The following is a 20270-nucleotide window of genomic DNA, read 5'->3' as shown; positions in this document are numbered from 1 at the left end:
GTCTGTTCCCAGTTTTTCCTGTGTGTCAGGAGAGGTTACAGCTTGAGGGCCGCCACTCTGCATCAAGCAGGAAACTCTCCTGCTCTTACCACCTGCCATAGATGTATTGGAAGGAGTAACAACCTGTTTGGCACATTATGAGCATATCTTCCTGGTCATACAGTCCTGGAGTGGGACTTGAACCTGGAGTCTTCTGGCTCAGAGCCAGGGACGCTACCCACTCTGCCACAAGACCATGGGAATGTGGGGGGCGTAGGGGGTATGGGAACAATGGGGCTGTGTAGAGGGCTATGGGTTGAGGGGCCTGATTATTCTGAAGTATGTGGTTCACCTCAAAACCACAAGACCTCCCCTATGTACCACCAGTGGTACCTTGTATTGAGCACGAAGGAGCAGCATTCTGAGATTGTGATCACCTTTTGTTTCACTCGGCTGTATTAATTTTCCATTCTTAATTGTCCTAAAAACCTGGAGGTAGGCTTTCTCTTTGAACTTTAAACCTTATGGTGAGAGTGCTCCTGCAATGCTGTTCGGGATCTCCAGGATATTGACCCAGCAATAAAAAGGGAATGATCAAGATAGGGTGTGAATTGGAGGGGATCTTTTAGGTATGCTGCTCCCATGATGTTGCTCCTCTTGTCTTTATGGTAAAAGTCGCAGGAAGAGAAGTGAGTGTTACAGTACACCCTGTAAATACTGCAGACAAAGCATGTTGACGATGGAGGGGGTAGGCATTGTGTCAGTGGCAGGGAATCCGATGAAGTAAACTGCTTTATTGAATGTCATTAGTGCTTTTGCAACTAAACTTAACCTGACTAGCGATCAGTATTCTATTCATTGAACCTTGTAGATGGGAAGAGGCTCTGAGGGATTTTGAGGTGAACCACATACTTCAGAATAATCAGGCCCCTCAACCCATAGCCCTCTACACAGCCCCATTGTTCCCATACCCCCTACTCCCCCCACATTCCCATGGCCCTCTGTAGCCCCTATGCCAACTTAGTGTCAACTTATACCAACCCATGCTCACTCACTCCACCCTTTTCCCTTTGCCACTGCGTGCCAACTCACCTATTATTCTTTGCCAGTTCCTTGACAGCTTTGACAGTTACTTGGCAGTGTGACAGATCCTTGACAGCTTTGACAGATCCAACGAGGTTATGCAATTTTTACAAGCAATCATGTTTACTTTTAATAATTCCAAAGGGTGCCTTACTTCTCCCAGAGGTCCCGGGACCATATCCAAAGGGGTCTCCTATCTCTCCATAGGATGTCCTGGCTACCCAAACAAATCCACCAAGTTTATAGCTTCTCTTACCTGGTCTAATCTGCACATTCCTGGTTTCACACTCCTGGCCTACCAAAATCCCACTTTAGTGGAGGTTGCTGGTGACTTAAATTCCCAGCTGCCTCCGTTAGGGGCACATGCGCGAACCCTGGCCTGACTCCAGTCCCACCCCCATGAAAATAGAAAATGCTATGATCTGGAACAGGACATTTTTGGGATTTTTGCCATGACAGAGAGGCTCTCTGTGGTAGCAAGAATCTGGGCCTCAACCTCTGAACTGCTTTGATATGCATGGTCTAGATAAGCTTCTGGTCAGTGATGAATCTCAAGCTGTTGATGGTGGTGCCATTGAAGGTCAGGGAGATGCCTGGGCTTTCTCCTATATGAGATGATCATTACCTTGTACAACATGAATGCTGCCTGCTATTTACCAGTTTAAGGCCTGCTGCATTTCAGGTCTTACTGCAGATTATCAGAGGCCCTGAATTTTGTGGAATCATCAGCAACCAGCACCCCTCTTGATTTCATGATAGAGGGAAGTTCATAGATGAAGTAGCTGAAGATGATTGAACTGAGGACCTTCCCTGATGGACCACTGCAGTGCTGTCCTGGGCTGCAACCTTTGGCTTCTGGTAACTGTAACTGTTTTTTTTTGTGTCAGGTGTGATTCCAGTTTCTGAAAGGTTTTCTTTTTTCTGATGCTATTAACCTTATTTTCTACTAGGGCTGCTTTGTGTCATGCATAATGTGAAGGACAGCTACTCCTATGTTTGCATCAAGCCTGTCATGACGTCGGGAGCCAGCTAATGCTGGTGGAACCCAAGCTGAGCATTGACGAACAGATTACTGATGATGGCATTGTTGTTTCTTCATTCCGTCACTTTACTGATGGTTTGGAGGAAGCTAATAGGGCAGTAATTGCCTGGGTTAGATTTATGCTGCTTTTGATAGTTTCACCGCTGTACTTGATCCTCTTTCAGTTTCTGGCTGGGTGATATTTGTGGATAGTAATAGCTTAATTTAAATATTATAATTTTATTCAAACATATTTGAATGAATGCACATGCAATTAACTGACATATATGCGATGTGCATCCATATAAACTAGGTATTCTTCTAAGTTGGCTAGATTGCCTGTTAACAGGAAGTCAACGCGCATGATGGCTCTATCATTCAAACATTTAGAATTGGAAAACTTGCAGGAGAACAACAACATGATTTTTTATTATTTTGAACCAATTTGTACTAAAAGTTTTGGCACTGCCATTTTCAGTTGGTGAGAATTACTTTGGCCCCATGGGTCTTTCAATAGAAAGACTTTTATTCTAATGTTCTTTGAAGGCAGAACGAAAGGCAGCAAAGGGATGTCAGAGAAGTCAGCTTGCACCAGAGGCAGACAATCCACTTCCAAGATTACCCTCAACCGGGATCTGCAAGCAAAAGCACTGCCTAAAAAGCTTGCTTCACCGAGTTAAGAGATGGTTTTTGTGAGAAGCAAACATTTTCAGAGAAGGAAAGCAGAAAGGAAAAGAAATGACCTTTGCATGAGCTCCTGCCAAAGGCATGTCTTTTTCAAGCAAAGGAAACATGGAAATCTGTTTGAAAGTTATCTTTGGTTTTGATCATGGACTGTTGTGCTTGGCAGCCATAGCAGTGGGGGAGGCTGCAAAAGTGGAAGGGTATTTGGTCAATAAGTTCAAACACGAGAGAGATTGTTTTAACCCAACTCACTTGGCACGGAACGGTTATGTTTGAGTTCAGTATCACACATGTGCAGTTTAGGCTCCCTTGGTATACCCCTGTACAATTGGAGAGATAAAAGCTACAGAGGTTTGACTGATGGATGACATGAGCACTGTCCAGTAGGTAGATAAGCTAGATGATTGATACTCTCTAATAATGATCCTGTCCTTTGGTCTCCTATTAGTTTAGCAAAACAGAGCACATGTATGTTCATTATTAACTTAATTAATGCTCAAAGTGCTTGCCACAATGTTTCTTGAGCTAACCATATGGTGCTACTGCTTATTCATCAGTGGGCCATCGTCAATCACATCTGAATAGGTGGCACATTTTAGGAATGGAGGTATTTGTACATAGCTAACTGATTGGAATAAAACTAAAAAATAAATAAATAATTTTATAAATCCAAGCAGAAAACAACATTGTTTCTTTTGCTTAAGATTTCAATCAATATGGGTCTGAAAACGCTGCCAGAAAGAGATGCTGCTCTTTTAATGATAATTAAACCTTAATTAGGGAGCCATTTGCTTTAATCAGTCTGAAAGATGTTTGTGGCTATAACTCATCACATTACATAAACTTCTCCACCATTTATAAAGGGAATAATTGCTGCTGTCAACATTCTAATGTCTCTTCTCATTTTAGAAATTCCAGCCATTCAGAGGCCACCAAGCCGGGTTCTATACTTGTGTCTATTTACCCCTGTGTAGAACTGCACTTTCCCCAGTTTCAAAATGTTGCACAGTGATGCCGTAACTCAACCTTGTTTAATTGAACTACATCCTCACCACTCAGTGTCCCGCTGAATCCGAATAGCTGCCTATAACAGGCAAATGGCACTGACCATTAGCCAGCATTGTGGGCAGCAATTACAGAACTGCCACTTAAATTATATTTAATGCTCCAACTATTATGAGCAGTTCAAACAGAAAGACTTTTTCCTCAAATGTTCACACCTTGATGAAGTGTAAATACCATCAAGTCCATTCAAGGTTCTTGGTGGCCATTTCACAATTACATTGGGCCATAACTTCTGAGATCCAAGGCAATGTAACTGGGGGGTACGCTGAAGATGTGCTGGGGAGCCCCTCTGCCCCCACCCTGCCTCAACCCCCCAGAGGTTCCCAGGTAAGGTTTGCACGGCAATTGCCCGGGCAGTGCAAACTTCTTATGGGCAATTGCCTTGAACTGGAAGCCATCTGTAAATGTGATTTAAATCGCAAACTTCGGATGATTCTGACTGTGTTACAGCAATAGTTACCCAGAAGAAGCTAGAAGGATTAAAATCACTTCTAACTCCTGGATGACTAGTGTACGGGCCCACGCCAACCCCCCTACGGGGCTCCCCTCACAACCCCAAACCCCCACAGGACCCCTCCCAACCCTCAACTACCCTCTACAGGGACTCCCCACCCCCACGAAGACTCCGCACTCCCACGGGACTCCGCCCTCCCCCCTCAAACAGAACTCTTCCTTCACCACCATCGGGAGTCTGGCCTTGAGGCCCAATTTCAACCCCCACCCCCGCAGTCTGATCCAACAACCTGCCCCCACCCCACCCCCCCTCCCCCACCCACCCCACCAAGGCACAACACTCTCCCTTCCCCCCAAATCCTACCCGTGTACCTCATACACTGACCTTTTCCCCAGCCTGTCAAGGACCTTTAAACTTGGCTGGGATTTTAACTTGCCTGGTTTGTGCCAGCTGGTGCCGTAAAAAAAAAAGGTGTGGCCTCCTTACATCCGACTGAGCTGCCCTCGATGTTAGGTCCCGGGGATGCGCTGCGCAGCCTGGATCTCGCCTGGCCTGAGTCTGAAGATAGGATCAAAAAGGTTTCAGGTGAGAAGTAGGAGCGGAGTGGCAATCCGACTCTGACTGCCACTCAGTGGAAGTTCGGGCCCGTTATTTAAGGACAAGAGAAGAAAGTGACTCATTGAATCGGCTTTTACTCATTCAAATATGCCAACGGCAGCCCTGCCACGTTTTTTCCCCTCCCCTTCCTAGGCCTCGCAATCACCTGTGAATTCTTGTTACCAGCTTGCTGAGTTCCCTGTTGTTGCACCATACTACTCTCTTTAAATCCATGGTTACAACACCCGCTGCATATAGCAGACAAATCATACCAACTTCAACACATCTCCTATAAGACAGTGTTGAAATGTTATCGTCCCTGTACCAACAAGCTATTTATCCAGTGGAGTGATTCTGACTGGAATCTAAATGAATTTTTTTTCTTGTTATATCAATCAACGAATTTTGCTTTAATCCCTGCCTGTGAAGCTTTCCAGCTTTAAGTCCATGCATGAAGCACAGAGTTAGAACCAAGTGAAATTAACAATGGGAAAGAAGGTTTAGGTGAAAACATACTGCTGATTCACCATGAACTGTATTTCACCCAGTGATTACAATTAAAATAATCCTTATTGACTTCATAACCAACTTAAGAAAGCTGTAATTAAGGTTATATTCAGCTTATGAATGAGTGAAGTTAGCAGAATATAAGAGTTCAAAGCAAGATGACATGTTTGTTCTACAATTGCTGGCATCATTTGCACTAATTTTTTTGGGTGCTACAAGTGCCTGTAGAGATCCAAAATGCCATCCAGGGCATGTGCACATATCAGTATTGTCTTCTTGCTGTTCCTCCATTTCCTGGTCAGTTTGCGCTTCCTGCATATCTGAAGGAATGAAGGCACAATAGTAAGCTTATGGTGAAGGAACAGAGCGAAGGTGGGAAGTGCATGCTTACATCATCTGCAGCTTATAAATTAGAAGAGAGTGGGTGACGAGAATTTGGCATTTGGGGAGGATTAAGTACAAAGATACTATAATCAGTAGCAGTCCCGCTACTGACCACTGCCTCAGCAATGCCTATCACAATAAAGACCAGTGCCATCTCCTCCATGGGAGCCAGAACATGGAGGTATACCCACCAACATTTGGTTCTTACTGCCTGCAGTTATGTGCCACCTTGTCCTGCAAGGGAGAGGGAAGTGAGTTTTGTACAATTTGTTTGGGTGATGTGACTTTTTTGGTCAAATAGCTGCCTGCTTTTTCAAGAGATGTAGCTGTGAGGCTTGCAGCAGTGTGGGAGGGTCCGTGGAGCATATGAATGTCAGATATAAATCCTGACAGAGATTGTTGGTAAATGATTGATGGGGGTGTGATAAATTGAGCAGTGTCTAAGACTATTGATGTAGTTGGTAGGATATGGCATTTGAAGATTCATACACTGACCTCAAGCACTCATGTGAGGCCATTGAAGTTCTTGCGAAACTGCATCCAGGTCCTTGAGGTTTGATTCCTGGCATTGACCTCCATGGCCTTCTAATCCCACTTTCTTCCGAGCATGTGTTGGGAGGGACCTCTAGCCCCTTGCAAATATAGGACACCATTCCTCCTTTCACCTCCCCACCAAGGTCTCCAGTGCAGTGTCTGACAATGTTGGAGCGGACACTCTTCCATATTCTGCCAGTGTTTCCCAGGTTCGATTCACTTACAGCAAGACTGCCAGCTCCTGCTCCAGCCACATTGCACTTTCCCACTTTTCTCTCTTTCCACTTCTCACTCTCCTTCGATTCTGCTTCTTCTGCTTCTGTTTTGGTTGTGTTGGCATCACAGACTTACATCCGTATTCCACCAACATTTATGGTGTTAATGCCAGCGGAGCCAGATGTGACCTACTGATGTGGTAGTCATGATAATGAAAAACTCATAAATGGAAATAACCTAAAGGTGGGTCTTGAAGATTTCAAGTGATGGGGTTGTGATTATTTCATTTGGCAGCTTGTTACATTGTGGGATTGTCCTTGGGAAGAAAGATTATTGGTACACTGTCTTGGAAATAAAAGGTCTTTGTATTTTGTGGATGGCTACCTAATGTTTTGTATTGACGGAGGGCACCAAGTTCTTGTTTCTGTCAATTCCCACCAGTCATTTCCATATTTTATAGAGCACGGTAAGGGTATTTTTCTCTCTCCTTTGCTGTATCATTAGAACTACAGAAGGTTACAACATGAAGGCAGCCATTCAACTGACTGTGTCTTTGCTCATTGCTAAAACAATCCATAAGTAATCCTGACGAGCTCTGAGCTCTGAAGAAGTCATACAGACCCGAAACGTTAACTCTGTTTCTCTCTCCACCGATGCTGGCAGACTTGTTAAGTTTTTCCAGCATTTTCTGTTTTGATTTCAGATTTCCAGCATCGGCAGTATTTTGCTTTTTACTAAGATAAACCAGCAAGCCATATTTGAACCTAATCATCTTCGAATATGAAATCCTATCTTGTAGCATTAAGGTTGGAAGGGTTAATGTATGGGACTGTATAAACAGCACTGCCCACAATGATGATGTAAAAGACATATGAATGTCCTAGCTTCAGCAGTGTAACACCTAGTCATGTATACCTGTATATAGTTCAGTTATATCTAATAGACCATTTGTTGTTTAGGCATACCCATGTCTCAGCAATCATTCCTCGGCCAGTCCAACCAACATACAACACATTTCACTTTCACCTTGTTTTCAAATACAGTTTGTAAAGTTGAAATTTCAAATGCAAATTTGTTACCAACTATAAACTAAATACGTTACAAATTTTCTTCCATACAAGATTTGACTTTTCAAAGTCATCTTTTTTTTTCCCAGTACCAGCTCTATCCTGTTCTATTTAAGATTTCTTTACGTTGTCTGTATGAAGTGATTCAAATATGATCTCCTTGTGCATCAGCCAGGTGACTAATCTGCAGGCAGTCTGCTTTGAAGCAAGCTTTGACATTAATCTTTGACTGGCAAATTTCCATTGTTTCGCCTGCTGCCCATCACCATCTCACCCCTCCCAAAAATAAAACTGTGTACAATTTGTATGTCCACCAATGCAAGTTACTCTCGTTTTTGTATCTTCTCACACTTTCTCTTGGACAATAGTGGAAAATAATGAAAAGATTTGCAAGCTGATTAATAGTCTGATGGGTCACAATTAAGATGCTCCTTCCATGTCTGTAAGCATCTTTATACCAGCCAATAGGGTGGTTAGTCCCATAAGGTTTCATCGGCTGTGCTGGCTATGAAAACAAAAGAAAAGTTTGATTTACGTAGTGCCTTTCACAACCATTGGATGTCCCAAAGTGCTTTACAGCCACGGAAGTACTTTTAAATGCAGTCACTGCTGTAATGTTGGAAACACGGCAGCCAATCTGGACGCAATAAACTCCCACAAACAGCAACGTGATGTTGATCTGTCTTTTGTGATGTTGATCATGAGATAAATATTAGCCTGGACTTTGGGATATCTACCCTGCTCTTCTTCGAAATAAGTCCCTGGGATCTATTATGTTCACCTGAGAGGACAGAGGGGCCATGTTTGCTGCCTCATCTGAAGGAGAGCACCTCTAACAGTGATGCGCTTCCTTGGTACTACACTGGAGTGTCAACCTAGGTTGTTGTGCTGGATCCCTACGGTGGAATGTGAACCCATCACTTTGTGACTCAGGCATGAGTGCTACCCTCTGAGCCAGGGCTGACAGGCGTATTGTGTTTTATTAATACATGAAAGGGGCTATTTTGTGATTTCACTCTCAACAGGGAACTATGCTTACAGTGAAGGTGGGATGAAGACAGGGCAACAAATCTATAGTTCAATTCTCCAACTCATGCTTCCTGCAAATGCAGCCTCCCCCCCGCCCCTCACCCTCCTCCGATAAAGAATTTGAATCCCCTGTGAAATTTGCATGTAGAGGTTGACTACTTTCTTGTGGCACCAGCTTAGTATGTGTGATTGCAGCTTCCTGCAAACTGCATATCATTCCAAAATCTCGACAACATTACTGTTATACTGTTATATTACTGCAGTAAGTTTACTTTATATGTCTTTCAGTGCAATAGGATTTCTACTATATACCATTGGGTTTTGGGGGGGCTTTGGGAGGGGGCACAGTCAGTCAGCTCCAATACGTGTAATAGTATCTTATATGGCTGCCAGGCTTCTCCTTCTGCTGCAATGCTTTAAATATTGCTGTTAGCTCTCATGTGAGCTGGCAAGAGAGCTGAAGGTTTGTGGAATCTGACAGATGATATACGATGGAATAAATCCCAGCTAGAATTTAGCCAGTTCTGTACGCAATATCAACTGTCTCAATAATGTTGTGTTTCCTTTTTCTAAGAAAAGCTGTTAATTGCTTGGGAGGGAAATATTTTGATTATTTTAATCAGAAGGTTCGTGAAGTTTCATAGAAATACTTGGAATGTTATGGACCATATTTTTATACCATGATAATGATTTACATTGTGCAATGAGAAATAAGACACGGCATGAGGCAGTACATTCTGGGCTCTGTGCCTTGATGATTCAATATGCTGCCTTTGATACTGATTTATTAGCTTAGTGAATGGGGCAGAATATAAGGCAGGATTGAGTTCTGATGCTGGAAAGCCTTCAGTTTTTTTTTCTCATTGTTGAATGAATTTAACAATTAAATTATAGGGATATTTCACCACATTCTTCAACTGCACTCTGAACTTAGTCTGGGCCACCTGCTGAAGGCCTCTGTCCTGTTCATGGCCTTCAATAGGAGCTCACCTTTTGATTCTTCCCCTTTAAGATCTCTAGCTGCCTGTTCTGTTGAAACCCTGTGAAGCACCATCAGTTTCCTCACTTGCAGTGGTTGGCTCCCTCTTAGAAGCTTGGGAACAGGAGTAGGCTATTCCACCCTTTGAGCCTCTCCCACCAATTAGATCAACTGTGACTGATCTTCAATTGCCTTCAATCTCCATATCTCTTGTTTGTGAGAATCTTGTTGGAATCCTGCCGTGCATATACAATGAGCATGCCCAGGTTCGGAGCATTGATTTGTTAAATGGTTCCTTGTCTGGAACTTCTTGCACTGTTGTTCAAAAAGTGGGTATATGTCAGTATAAGATGGCAGAGTGTGAAACCCTCATTACTGATGGGGCAGCTGAGAGCTCCAGCCACTCACTACCAGAGCCAAACAGTGGCTCATGCCATGCTCCTTTTTTACCCACATGCATTGTCTCTGGAGACTGGGAATGAAACTTTCACTAGAGTGAGGTTTTGGTTGAGTGTCCAAGTGTTTCTTTGAAGGGAGTTGGGACTGAAAGAATTAAATCTTGGCAGGAGTTAGTCTGTATTGGTATTTTCTATAATTTTAAATATTTCAAAATCTTTTAGTGTTCCATCAACAGAGTGAGGAAGTTAAAGATTGTGAGGACTTAACAAGAAGAAAGCAAGCTTAGATGATGAGAAAGCCAACGAGAGCTATTAAAGGAAAATATTCAGATACAGTAAGTTGGCTGGGGCAGAGGCTAGTAAGAATAACTATGTGGAAAGAAAGGACCTGCAAAGGACAGTTAGGTGGACTGCTACTTTCTGACGGTTTTGGACAGGAATGAAGATCTCAGGGGCCTTCCCTTACTGAGGTTGAGGAATTTTTCTTTCAGCTTTGGGCAGTTCGCCATCCGCACAACTCACCCAAAGTTCAAATTGGAACTTTGTTCTGTTTTATATGTACTGTTGTTTCAGATAAATTAAACATACATTTGAAAGTCATAAAAAGATTCAGGAATGTTTCCTGTGGAAAAAAGGAGTGTTTATACTGAGACAAAAAGAAGTAATGGAAGCACAATAGGATTGCTCCCTGTCGCTGTGTGATCCTGCTGGGTATTTCCACAGAGGCTGTGTGATATTAAAAAATGGCGCATTGCTGATTTAACTTATGCAACTCAGTGGGAATAGAAGGTGATCACTGCAGCTTGAAGAATATTGCCTAGACCACAATTGATCCTGGAATTGAAAATTACTTTGGTGTTACTTTCTGGACATCAAATAGGTCAGGGTTAATTACTTTATCTTTGTCTCAACAGCTTTACATTCAGATCTCCCAACCCTCTGTAAGGCCCCTGCCAACCAGGGTGACTGTAATGAAACCATAACCAAATACTTTTACAACAATTCCACTGGCAACTGTGAGACCTTTACCTACAGTGGATGTGGAGGAAATAAGAACAATTTTAACACCAAGCATCTATGTCGCCAGAGCTGCAGAAAAAGTATGTACATTGAAACAAGAACCTCTATTCTTGTGTAAAAGCAAAATACAATAGATGCTGGAAATCTGAAATAAAAACAGAAAATGTTGGGAATACTCAGAGCATTCTGATGAAAGGTCACAGACTTGAAATATTAAATTTGTTTTTCCCTACACAGGTGCTGTCTGGCCTACTGAATACTTCCAGTATTTTCTGTTTTTTTAACTCTGTTCTTGTGCTACTTAATACTATAAAAGGAGCTGGGGGAGATAAAGTTAAGTATCGCAGAAGTGAACGTAGTGAGCACCTCAAGTTTTAAAAGTAATAGCAATAATGCTGTACAAATGCATTCTATTATAGAGTAAGTATATATAGAATGGGGATGCAAATCTTTTAGGATATATTCAGCATATGCTGAAGATATTCATAAATGCAACATATATCAAAAATTCTTTAGCCTAGAAACTTGCAAACAAAATTTCTGCCGTTCATTTTAAGATGGCTATTGAAATAATTTTGCTGTTATTGTTGATTTCTGTTGAAGAAGCCCCAAACTGCGTTAAACATGGTCAGAAAAGGTTAAACTAATACCGTAAACCCTATTACAGTCCAAACTTGATATCAGCTGTTTGAATAGCATACAGAATTTGGCTACACTTCCTAGACCACATCTTACTCATATATTTTCCATGAAGTTGTAACTCTGCTGCAAACTAACTAATTAATGTTGGCTTATTGATATTCTGTGTTTTTTTTTTGCTTGATTTGCGATTGGACATTGAAACAAAAGGCAACAGCTCCCTCTACTGATCTGTATGATATAAATGAAAAGCTTGTGTTTGAGTGGCTGGGAACCATTGAAAGTCACTCTATGTCAGTCTAATTTTGAATGTTCAGACCTAGGTCCCAGGGTACAAGTTTGACATTCTGTCACTGGAGCCTTCAGGGCACTAGTAATTTAGTTACCTGAATGGGTGAAAATTGTTGCCTGCGAACTACTGGGTTTGTTTTAAAGGGAAAGTCAAAAGTGACAAATGTTCTGATCTAATGAAGACTTCCTCTTGTGTTTCTGATGTAATTGCCATGTTAAAGCCAGAGGAAATCTTTCACCACAGATGAATGTCGTCTGCTCCACTACCATCCCCCTGCCCTAACTGACAGACCACTCTGTCAAAGTCTGTTAGCAGAAATGCTCTGAAGTGTGTTCATTTCAAACAGTCCACCTTCAAATCAACCTGGTTTCTTGGTCGAATGTGTGTGGTGGTTTTCTTGGATCATCTGGGTGGGGAGCGGTCCTCAGACCAACTTGCAGTCGTATTCCCACTGTTCACATGTTCACAGTGGAGCTGCTTCAGGACACGTGAAAACTTTACATAATGGGAACGACATAATAAAGGGAGAAACTCTATTTGAGGGCCTTCAACTCAGCAATTAAAGTTCTGTCAAATAATTAAAGAGCAAAATAATTTAGTCAGTGGATTATTTTCTTTCATAAAACCATTATTGAATTAAAAAAAATGCTCCCTAAATACTCATTCCCCATTAACCTCCATTCCAAGCTGAAGGACAACTTTGGAATAGGCCACAACGATCTATTTTAAGTGTGGAACTTTGGCTTCGTTCATAAACACATGTTTAATCCAGGCGATTGATTGATTTGTGCATCTTGCCTTTTAGCTGCTTTGATAAATTACTCTATGATTTATTTGGAATTTCTGAATGTCATAGAAATGGAACATCTTGCATGAGGTCTACAAAGACCCTATGTCCCATCCTTCGCAGTTTTAATAAACATGTTCTTGTGTGCATTGAGATGTGCCTCCTCAGTGCAACAGCAATTGCTTCAACTGTGAAGGAAACAACTCAAACATTTCACAACAATTAAACTTCTTTATTTTAACTTTCAGGAACCAGAAGGCAATAGCCCTGAAAATTGCCTGAAAATACATGAAACATTCAAACAAACTCTGAAAAGAATCAGATCGTCAGAGGATGCCCTGCAATCTCTTGGGATTTAAATTATGCTTAACCTGAAGATGGCACATCTTTTAAATACCTCTGTTTAGACTGTTTTCTTGTTTGCAAAAGCAATGTTAGTGAACACAGTAGCATGTTGCCATGTCACCAGCTATCAATATCTGCAAACTTGCATTCACCATAGGGGACATATGCTGTAGTCAGTGTCAGAAAGATGCGGTATCTGTTCGGCCTGAGACTGTCTTCAAGGTGACACATGTGCCTTTAAGTGTTTGATTGTGACAACTTGTTAGCAAGCTTGTACCATGGACTGTGTAAAGCCAATATGGCACTCCTGACTGAAAGCTTTGAAAAATAATAATCAACAAATTTCATATTCACCTGAGATAGAAGATCAACTCCCCTGCTTTTATAAAACAAAAATCAGGATTGTCTTCATTACCAGTTAGTAGGTGATATAACAGTGCTTTTACAGTGAAGTTAAACTTTTCATTGCAAATTCCATTATCGCATAGATTATCCAGCAAATAAGCAAAAAAAAGATCTGCCGAACACTTCTTAATGAATATCGTAGCCTAATACACAACTCTGATGGTTGGGACTTAATAATTTCACTGTATAGCGGTTACATTCATTTTAAGGTGCTGGAGAGCATGGAAGCGCAATGTCCCAATCGGTATTTATAGTTAGTTGTAAAAGGAGTGCTTATTCTTTTCTTAGTTCAGCACATTGGTCCTTTACCTTTTTAAACAATGGGATAAAACACTGGAGGCCCGTTTGGTTCTGCTACTGTACACCGGAAACTATTTTTAATATAACAAGAATCCTTCCTTAATATGTTTGTATAAAGGGTAAATGGATTAAAGTAACATTATATCAAAATAAGCTACAATTAGGTCAGGATTTTGAGGTTATTGGCTTGCCTCAGTCTTAATGCTTTTCATTTATGATTGCCAGCTTTTGAAAAACACAATTGCAACATTATTAATGGTAGTGGTTCACAGGTTAAGTTTCTATTGGATTAATATGTTTGATATGATATGCAGTAAATGAATGCATAGCATTACAATGGATAACAAATTTTGAAAGAAAATACAGTTTGTATTTCAGTCTGAAGTAAATCATTCCTCTTAATAACCTTGTATATCTGGTTAGGAGTATGTATTAACTGTGGCAAAAAATATTGCAGTTCTTCCTTAATTACAATATCAATATGGCAATTAAGAAAAGATGCTGTGCTTTTGTGACATAAAGTAATTCATAATCTACAAATGTGTTTATTTAATGTTCCAGACATTTTATCAGTGCTAGGGCAACAAGGATTCTTCCCGATGGCCGTTCCCTGAAGGCATTAACTTCTGCTGCCACTTGGTTCCACAGGCATGATCATTCCTCAGTGCCTTGTAGGCAACTGTTCATTTGTGAGTCTTGATGATGGATTCTGCTAACCTTCCATCCAAGGGAGACTAGGGTCAGTATTTTGAAATTAGTACAGGGTCTGGATCAGACCAGGGCAGGCATGCAATTGTGCGTCACTGGTCTCCATGCCAGTTCTTGACCACAATTCTGACCCTAGGCCATTTTCAGTGAAGGTGGCCTGGGGTCGGATCAGCTGCACCCCGCATCCTGGCAGGCAGGCCAATTATTGATGATTATGAGGCCCATTAGGGCCCTGTTCCCATGTCGGTTGCAATTTGCAGATGGCAATGCAGGCAACCCGTGCTGATCTAGACCATGTCCAAGCAAACGTGGTAGACTCAGGCAGGAGGTGGGTGCGGGGGGGTAGGCAGGGGCTGCTGCAGGGGCGATGGGGGAGCAAGAGATCTCCTTCCGCCCCCAATAGCTGCCGGGCCACAACTGTGGCCCTGGCCATTCCCTGGAGATGGTCTTGGTATTCTAAAAGCTGTGGCATTTTAAAAGATAACATTAACTTACTTGACTTAATTCTAAACTCTTATTCAAATTATTGAATTAATTTGAAGCATTTATAATTATAGCAGCAAATTTTGAACAAATGTAAATACCTTAAAGGATTTTTTGCACTATTTTTACAATCCACCTATATTAAAAAAAAATCAAGTGTCCGAAAATGAACATTGCTCACTGACCTGACTGAAGTCACTATCTACTTTAAAGGGATTTCATAACAGTCTTTCTAGCACCATAGCATGTGTCAGTAACAACATAAAATCTTTACCATTTAGACCATCGGATTTTAAACTCAACTCTATGGTCTTTAGGAGATCATTGAGGGCGTTTTTGAGGTTATCGGGTTTTAGTTTGCTGTGTCATCGAGTTCTGATTATTTCTTTATCTTTCTGACTTATTTATCATTTTCTAAGATTATATAACTGGTTCCGATTGGATAGCCGGCTCTGTCTTTTTTAAATTAGGATGGGAGTATGGAGTATGTCAGTGGCTCAGGCTTGGTGTTGAGAATAACACAGAGGCTATCCAAGCTCATCATTATTATTGAGTAAGCAAGAGAGAAACTTCAGGAGCCTGCGCATGCACGGATAAACTTGGAAACCTGGGGCAGGAATTTGCCCTTGATGGGGGCAGGCGGGAATGATCGGGAAGCCGACGACTGCCCGCGATCAGCTCTGCACCGCGCTTTCACGCCGGTGGACCAATTAAGGCCTACCCAGCGTGGAACGTGAGGGGGCATATTATTAACATTTTTGAAATTTATTATTTTTTATTTTCAAAATTCTTCAGCTCCCTGAGGCAGCTCTGTGCCTCAGGGAGCTTTTACTGCGCACACCCCCGCACGTACGCTAACTTCCACGTTCGCACTCCTTCTGCTCCCACCCCGGCAGCGCTGCAGAATGCGTTTCACAGTGGCTAACAGCCCACGTTGGGGCCCAATCGCAGGCGGCGGGCAGCTTTACGACCATTCCCGAGCCCGCCTGCCCGATGAGGGGAAAATTCTGCCCTTTAAGTTCACGCACGTACAAATCATCTGATTCCCGCTTCAGGCCTTGAAATTTATATTGGTGGATCCAATGATTTGACTTTGGCTGGAGACGTGTGCTGAATTTTTCAAAAACTTTGCCTGGTTTTTAATTGTCATCTTTACACAGCTTGCAGCTCTTAAACAAATTTAACCCTTTTCTCTCCTGCCCACATGTGCATGTAACTGACCCGTTCCTCTTCACTGGTGCCTTTGGGAAAGCTATTGAAAGTCAAGTCTGAACTTTTTCTTAAACTTTTTAAATGCCTCAATGACATCATTAGCCTCCCAACTCATCACGGACTGAAGCTGTGTGTTTATTGCTGTGGTGGCCTTCTCATTTTTGCCCAATTCACTCAGTTTTTCTCTCTCCCTGGCATTAATTTGGGTTGATTTTCAATCTAATTCAGCATTAAATTTGTTTAAAATGTTTGGGCTTTTAGTCATGCACCACTGTGTTATGTCTTTTGGTTCCCATAAGTTAGAAATAATCATACTTTAGACTCAAAATGCTGGACTTCATTGAGTGCACGTCATGTGGCTGGTAGACTGACAGGCATTGTGATTTGGCACATGACTGCAGTGCGACAGTGAACGTGACACCCTGGAATACACGTTCATGTAACAATTGATTCCTAGCTCTTTATGAATCATATAACAATACAACAAATCTATCGCCAACTTAATTCTAAGCTCTCATCCCGCTATATGGAAAGCTAATGTTTTTTCTCCCGCACAGTTAATCTTCCCCCCTCCACCTTGTTTCCCACTCCCGGGAGCTTCACTCAATTCTGCCCATACACTATGATCAGCCCCTCTTCCCCCCCTCCCACTCCACCAACAATATAATCAGATCCCCTTCCCCTCCCACCCCCACACAATATAATCAGCCCCTCCTAGCACACCCCCACACACACTGATCAGCCCCTCTCAGCCACCGCATGCCCCACAAGTTAATTTCTTGTCAATTACATTGTTAAGGTTTGTTAATGTTATGTCAATTACATTATGAAAGTTAAGATAAACAGCTGAGGGGTATTTGTTGTCTTTGAGAACATACAAACAAGGGATGTTTTCCCCTACTGATTTATGGATTTTGGTTTAATTTATTGATTTTGTTCTTTAAAAGTGTCTATGAATAGGGGATAGCTGAGAACTGGGTTAAGTGGGAGGAAGGCTGTGAGACTGAGCAAGTCAATAAACTCTCTCAATAAAGAAAAGCTCGGTGTCTTGGTTTCGGCTTCACCGGTCAGCTTGGATCCTATTACCACCACACAAACTATAATCAGACTCTCTTCTCCCATCACCCCCACCACACACACTATAATCAGCCCATTTCTCTGCATTTCCCCACAACAGGCACTGTAATTAGCCCCTCCCTCCACACGCACAGGTCAGTTAGCCAGTGGTGCCCAGCGGGGAGGTACTCCAACAACTCGAACCACAGGCCAAGTGGAACAACTGATGAGCAGTTGAAGCGACAGTTACAGGCGGCAGTTTTAAATGGCCTTGAGAAGAAGAAATAAAATTCCAAAACCAAAAAGGCAAGGGCAGGGCCTGATGCCGTTTTGGCCTTGGTGCCAGTGGTGGGCGGGGTTCGGGGGGTGGGTGGGGGTGTAGTTTCAGAGATTGAGGAGCTCATAACCCCAATTATGGTTTCTGTGACCCCCATTTGGGTCATGACCCACAGTTTGGGAATCACAGGACTACAGCATGCTATACTTGCCAGGCTTCTCGAAATTTGCCAGTGAACTTAACTAGCCAATGGCAATTAAGGGGGCAGGAGCGATCTCGTGAAACGATTCTAACAAATCTTTAGTACTCACAACTGATTTGACATCTATTATTTGGACAGGGGTCGTTCACATTACTTTTGCTGAGAGGTTAGTTTGTACAATTTAAAGATTACCCTTTACACCTTTGAGGTTTGCTCTATCACATCAGCATGTCTGTCACCTACACTGCATTAGATTGGACCACAGATAAGGAAGATGACCAGCAACAACACCTGCAGTAGCTTTCTGATCACAAGCCGATAGCTGCAAGACAGAGAGGCGACCAGCAGAGGGCTGCAGATGGAATTAAGCACAACCCACGAAACAGTCTGCAGGCAAAGGCTTTGGTTCCTTGACGTGGATGAGCAACAATGTTTCAGGAAATCTGGGTGTCAGATGCAAAATACAGCGGGTGCTGGAAATATGAAATAAAAACAGAAAACTCTTGAAATATTCAGTCAGGCAGCATCTGAGGAGAAAGAAGGTCAATGACCTGTCATCAGAGCTGGGAAAGATTGTAAATGTAATTGTTTATGAAGCAAGAAGGAATGTAGAAAACAGAATGGAAGGTCTGTCAAGATTGGAAGACAGGCGAGATTAAATGACAAAAGAGTTGGTGGTGCAGGGCCAGAGGGAGTGGTAATTGGACAAGGAAGAAACAAAAGATGTGTCCAGAGGAGATGTGAATGACAGAATAACGAATAGCTGCAGTCTGAAAGCCAAAGCAAGAGAAAAGTGAGACTAAAACCTAAACCAACAAGGAAAAAGAAAACAAAATTGGGACATAGATTACAGTCTGAAATGATTGAATTCAGTGTTGAGCCTGGGTGGCTGTAAAGTGCCTAACCGAAAGATGACATGCTGTCCTTTGAACTTACTTTGACCTTTATTGGAACACTGTAGAAGGCTGAGGATGGCGAGGTCAGTGTGAGGGCGAGGTGGAGAATTAAAATGGCAGGCAAGCAGAAGCTCAAGGTCAAGATTATATAATTGTTCCCTCACTCGTTCCACTTGCTGAAAACTTATTACATTTCTAACTTTTCCCATTTCTATTAATAGATCATTGACCTGAAACGTTAGCTCTCTTCTTTTTCCACAGGTACTGCCTGACCTGCTGAGTATTTCCAGCATTTTCGGTTTTTAGGTCAGGATGTCATTCCAGGTGGCTGCTGCATCCTACCAGAAGACCTGGTACCTGCTGGATCCAGTGGCCATGTGTTACCACTGGCTGTCAAAGTCCCATCACCCTCAACTTTTTGTCTCCAAATATTATCAGGGCTGTGCCACAGACATACACTTGATCTCCCAGTTAGCTACCTGCAATTGCTTAAGACAGGTAACTGATGGTTTGTTTGCCAGGGTTGGCAATTATGTCAACTTTGCCACCTATGATGCCAGTCAGAATGAGGGAGCGCAAGATTCTTGGGCAGCTGCCATGATGCTTTCACCCTGTGGCAGTTCCTGAACTCTTCAGAACTGGAAGCAAACTTAAAGGGTAGCTACTAGGAGACAAGAGGTATGCACTGCAAACTTGGGTCATTAAACCCATCAGAAACCTGTGCACTGAGGCCCAATAGCGCTGTAATGAATACGATGTCACAATAGATGTGGGCTTGAACAGGTCACTAGCACGCTGAAGGTATGCTTCAGGTGCCTGCACAGATTTGGAGGTGCACAACATTGCACAGCTGCGAGACCTGGACCTGAAGGAGGACCAAGGCAAGGGTCCCTGAGCACCTTCAGGTGGGGGAGGAGGAAGAAGAGTATGAGGATGGTGAAGGGACAATGCACTCAAAGCTGCTCATGTTGCTTCCTGGAATATGAGGGATGCCCTTATTATTGAAAGATTCATTTAAGTTGCCCCAGAGGATCAATGTTACAAGGACAAGCAATGGACACACTTTGTTTATGTGATCTAAAGGACAGAAATGTATCAAAGCAACATATTTATCATATGCTAAGATAAAGGCAAAATACTGCAGATACTGGAAATCTGAAACAAAAACAAAAAATGCTGGAAAAACTCAGCAGGTCTGACAGCATCTGTGGAGAGAAAGACAGAGTTAACGTTTCGAGTCCGTATGACTCTTCTGAGCTAAGAGAGGTAAAAATGTGCTGAAATTTATTCTATTTAAGGGGAGTGGAGCAGGTGAAGATGGATAGAAGGCCAATGATAGGTGGAAGCAAAGGAGAGATTTCCAAAGATGTCATAAACAAAAGGTCAAAGGGGTGTAGATGGTGGTGGTACTGGTTAAAAAAGGTGCTAATGGTGACATTAAGGTAAGAAAGCAAAATGTGATAATAGCCGGATAAGGGTAAGCACTCTGGAAAGAACAACATGAACAAGTGATGGATGGACCTTGTGGGGGTGGGGTGGGGGGGGGGAGGGGACAGTGGTGGGAAAATGGGCTAAAAGGTGGGGATAAAATGATGAATAAAAATGAAAATAAGTTTAAAAGATAATAACAATAATAAAAATAAGTAGAATA

At 42.3% G+C, this 20270-nt stretch overlaps 1 protein-coding gene across 2 annotated transcripts in view; it reads left to right on the top strand.

Annotated features, from left to right (window-relative positions):
- The window catches only part of tfpia (tissue factor pathway inhibitor a), a 40403-nt gene extending 26082 nt beyond the window's left edge, over positions 1-14321 (top strand). For both annotated transcript variants that reach the window (XM_041200142.1, XM_041200141.1), the window contains exons 4-5: positions 10912-11097; positions 12984-14321. In XM_041200142.1, coding sequence (XP_041056076.1) covers positions 10912-11097; positions 12984-13000 — 203 coding nt within the window. In that variant the 3' untranslated portion in view covers positions 13001-14321. The remainder of the gene's footprint in view (positions 1-10911; positions 11098-12983) is intronic.
- The last annotated feature ends 5949 nt before the right edge of the window (positions 14322-20270 follow it).

This window comes from Carcharodon carcharias, chromosome 12 (assembly GCF_017639515.1).
Source record: "Carcharodon carcharias isolate sCarCar2 chromosome 12, sCarCar2.pri, whole genome shotgun sequence".
NCBI lineage: Eukaryota > Metazoa > Chordata > Chondrichthyes > Lamniformes > Lamnidae > Carcharodon > Carcharodon carcharias.
This window is presented reverse-complemented; position numbering and strand designations above follow the sequence as displayed.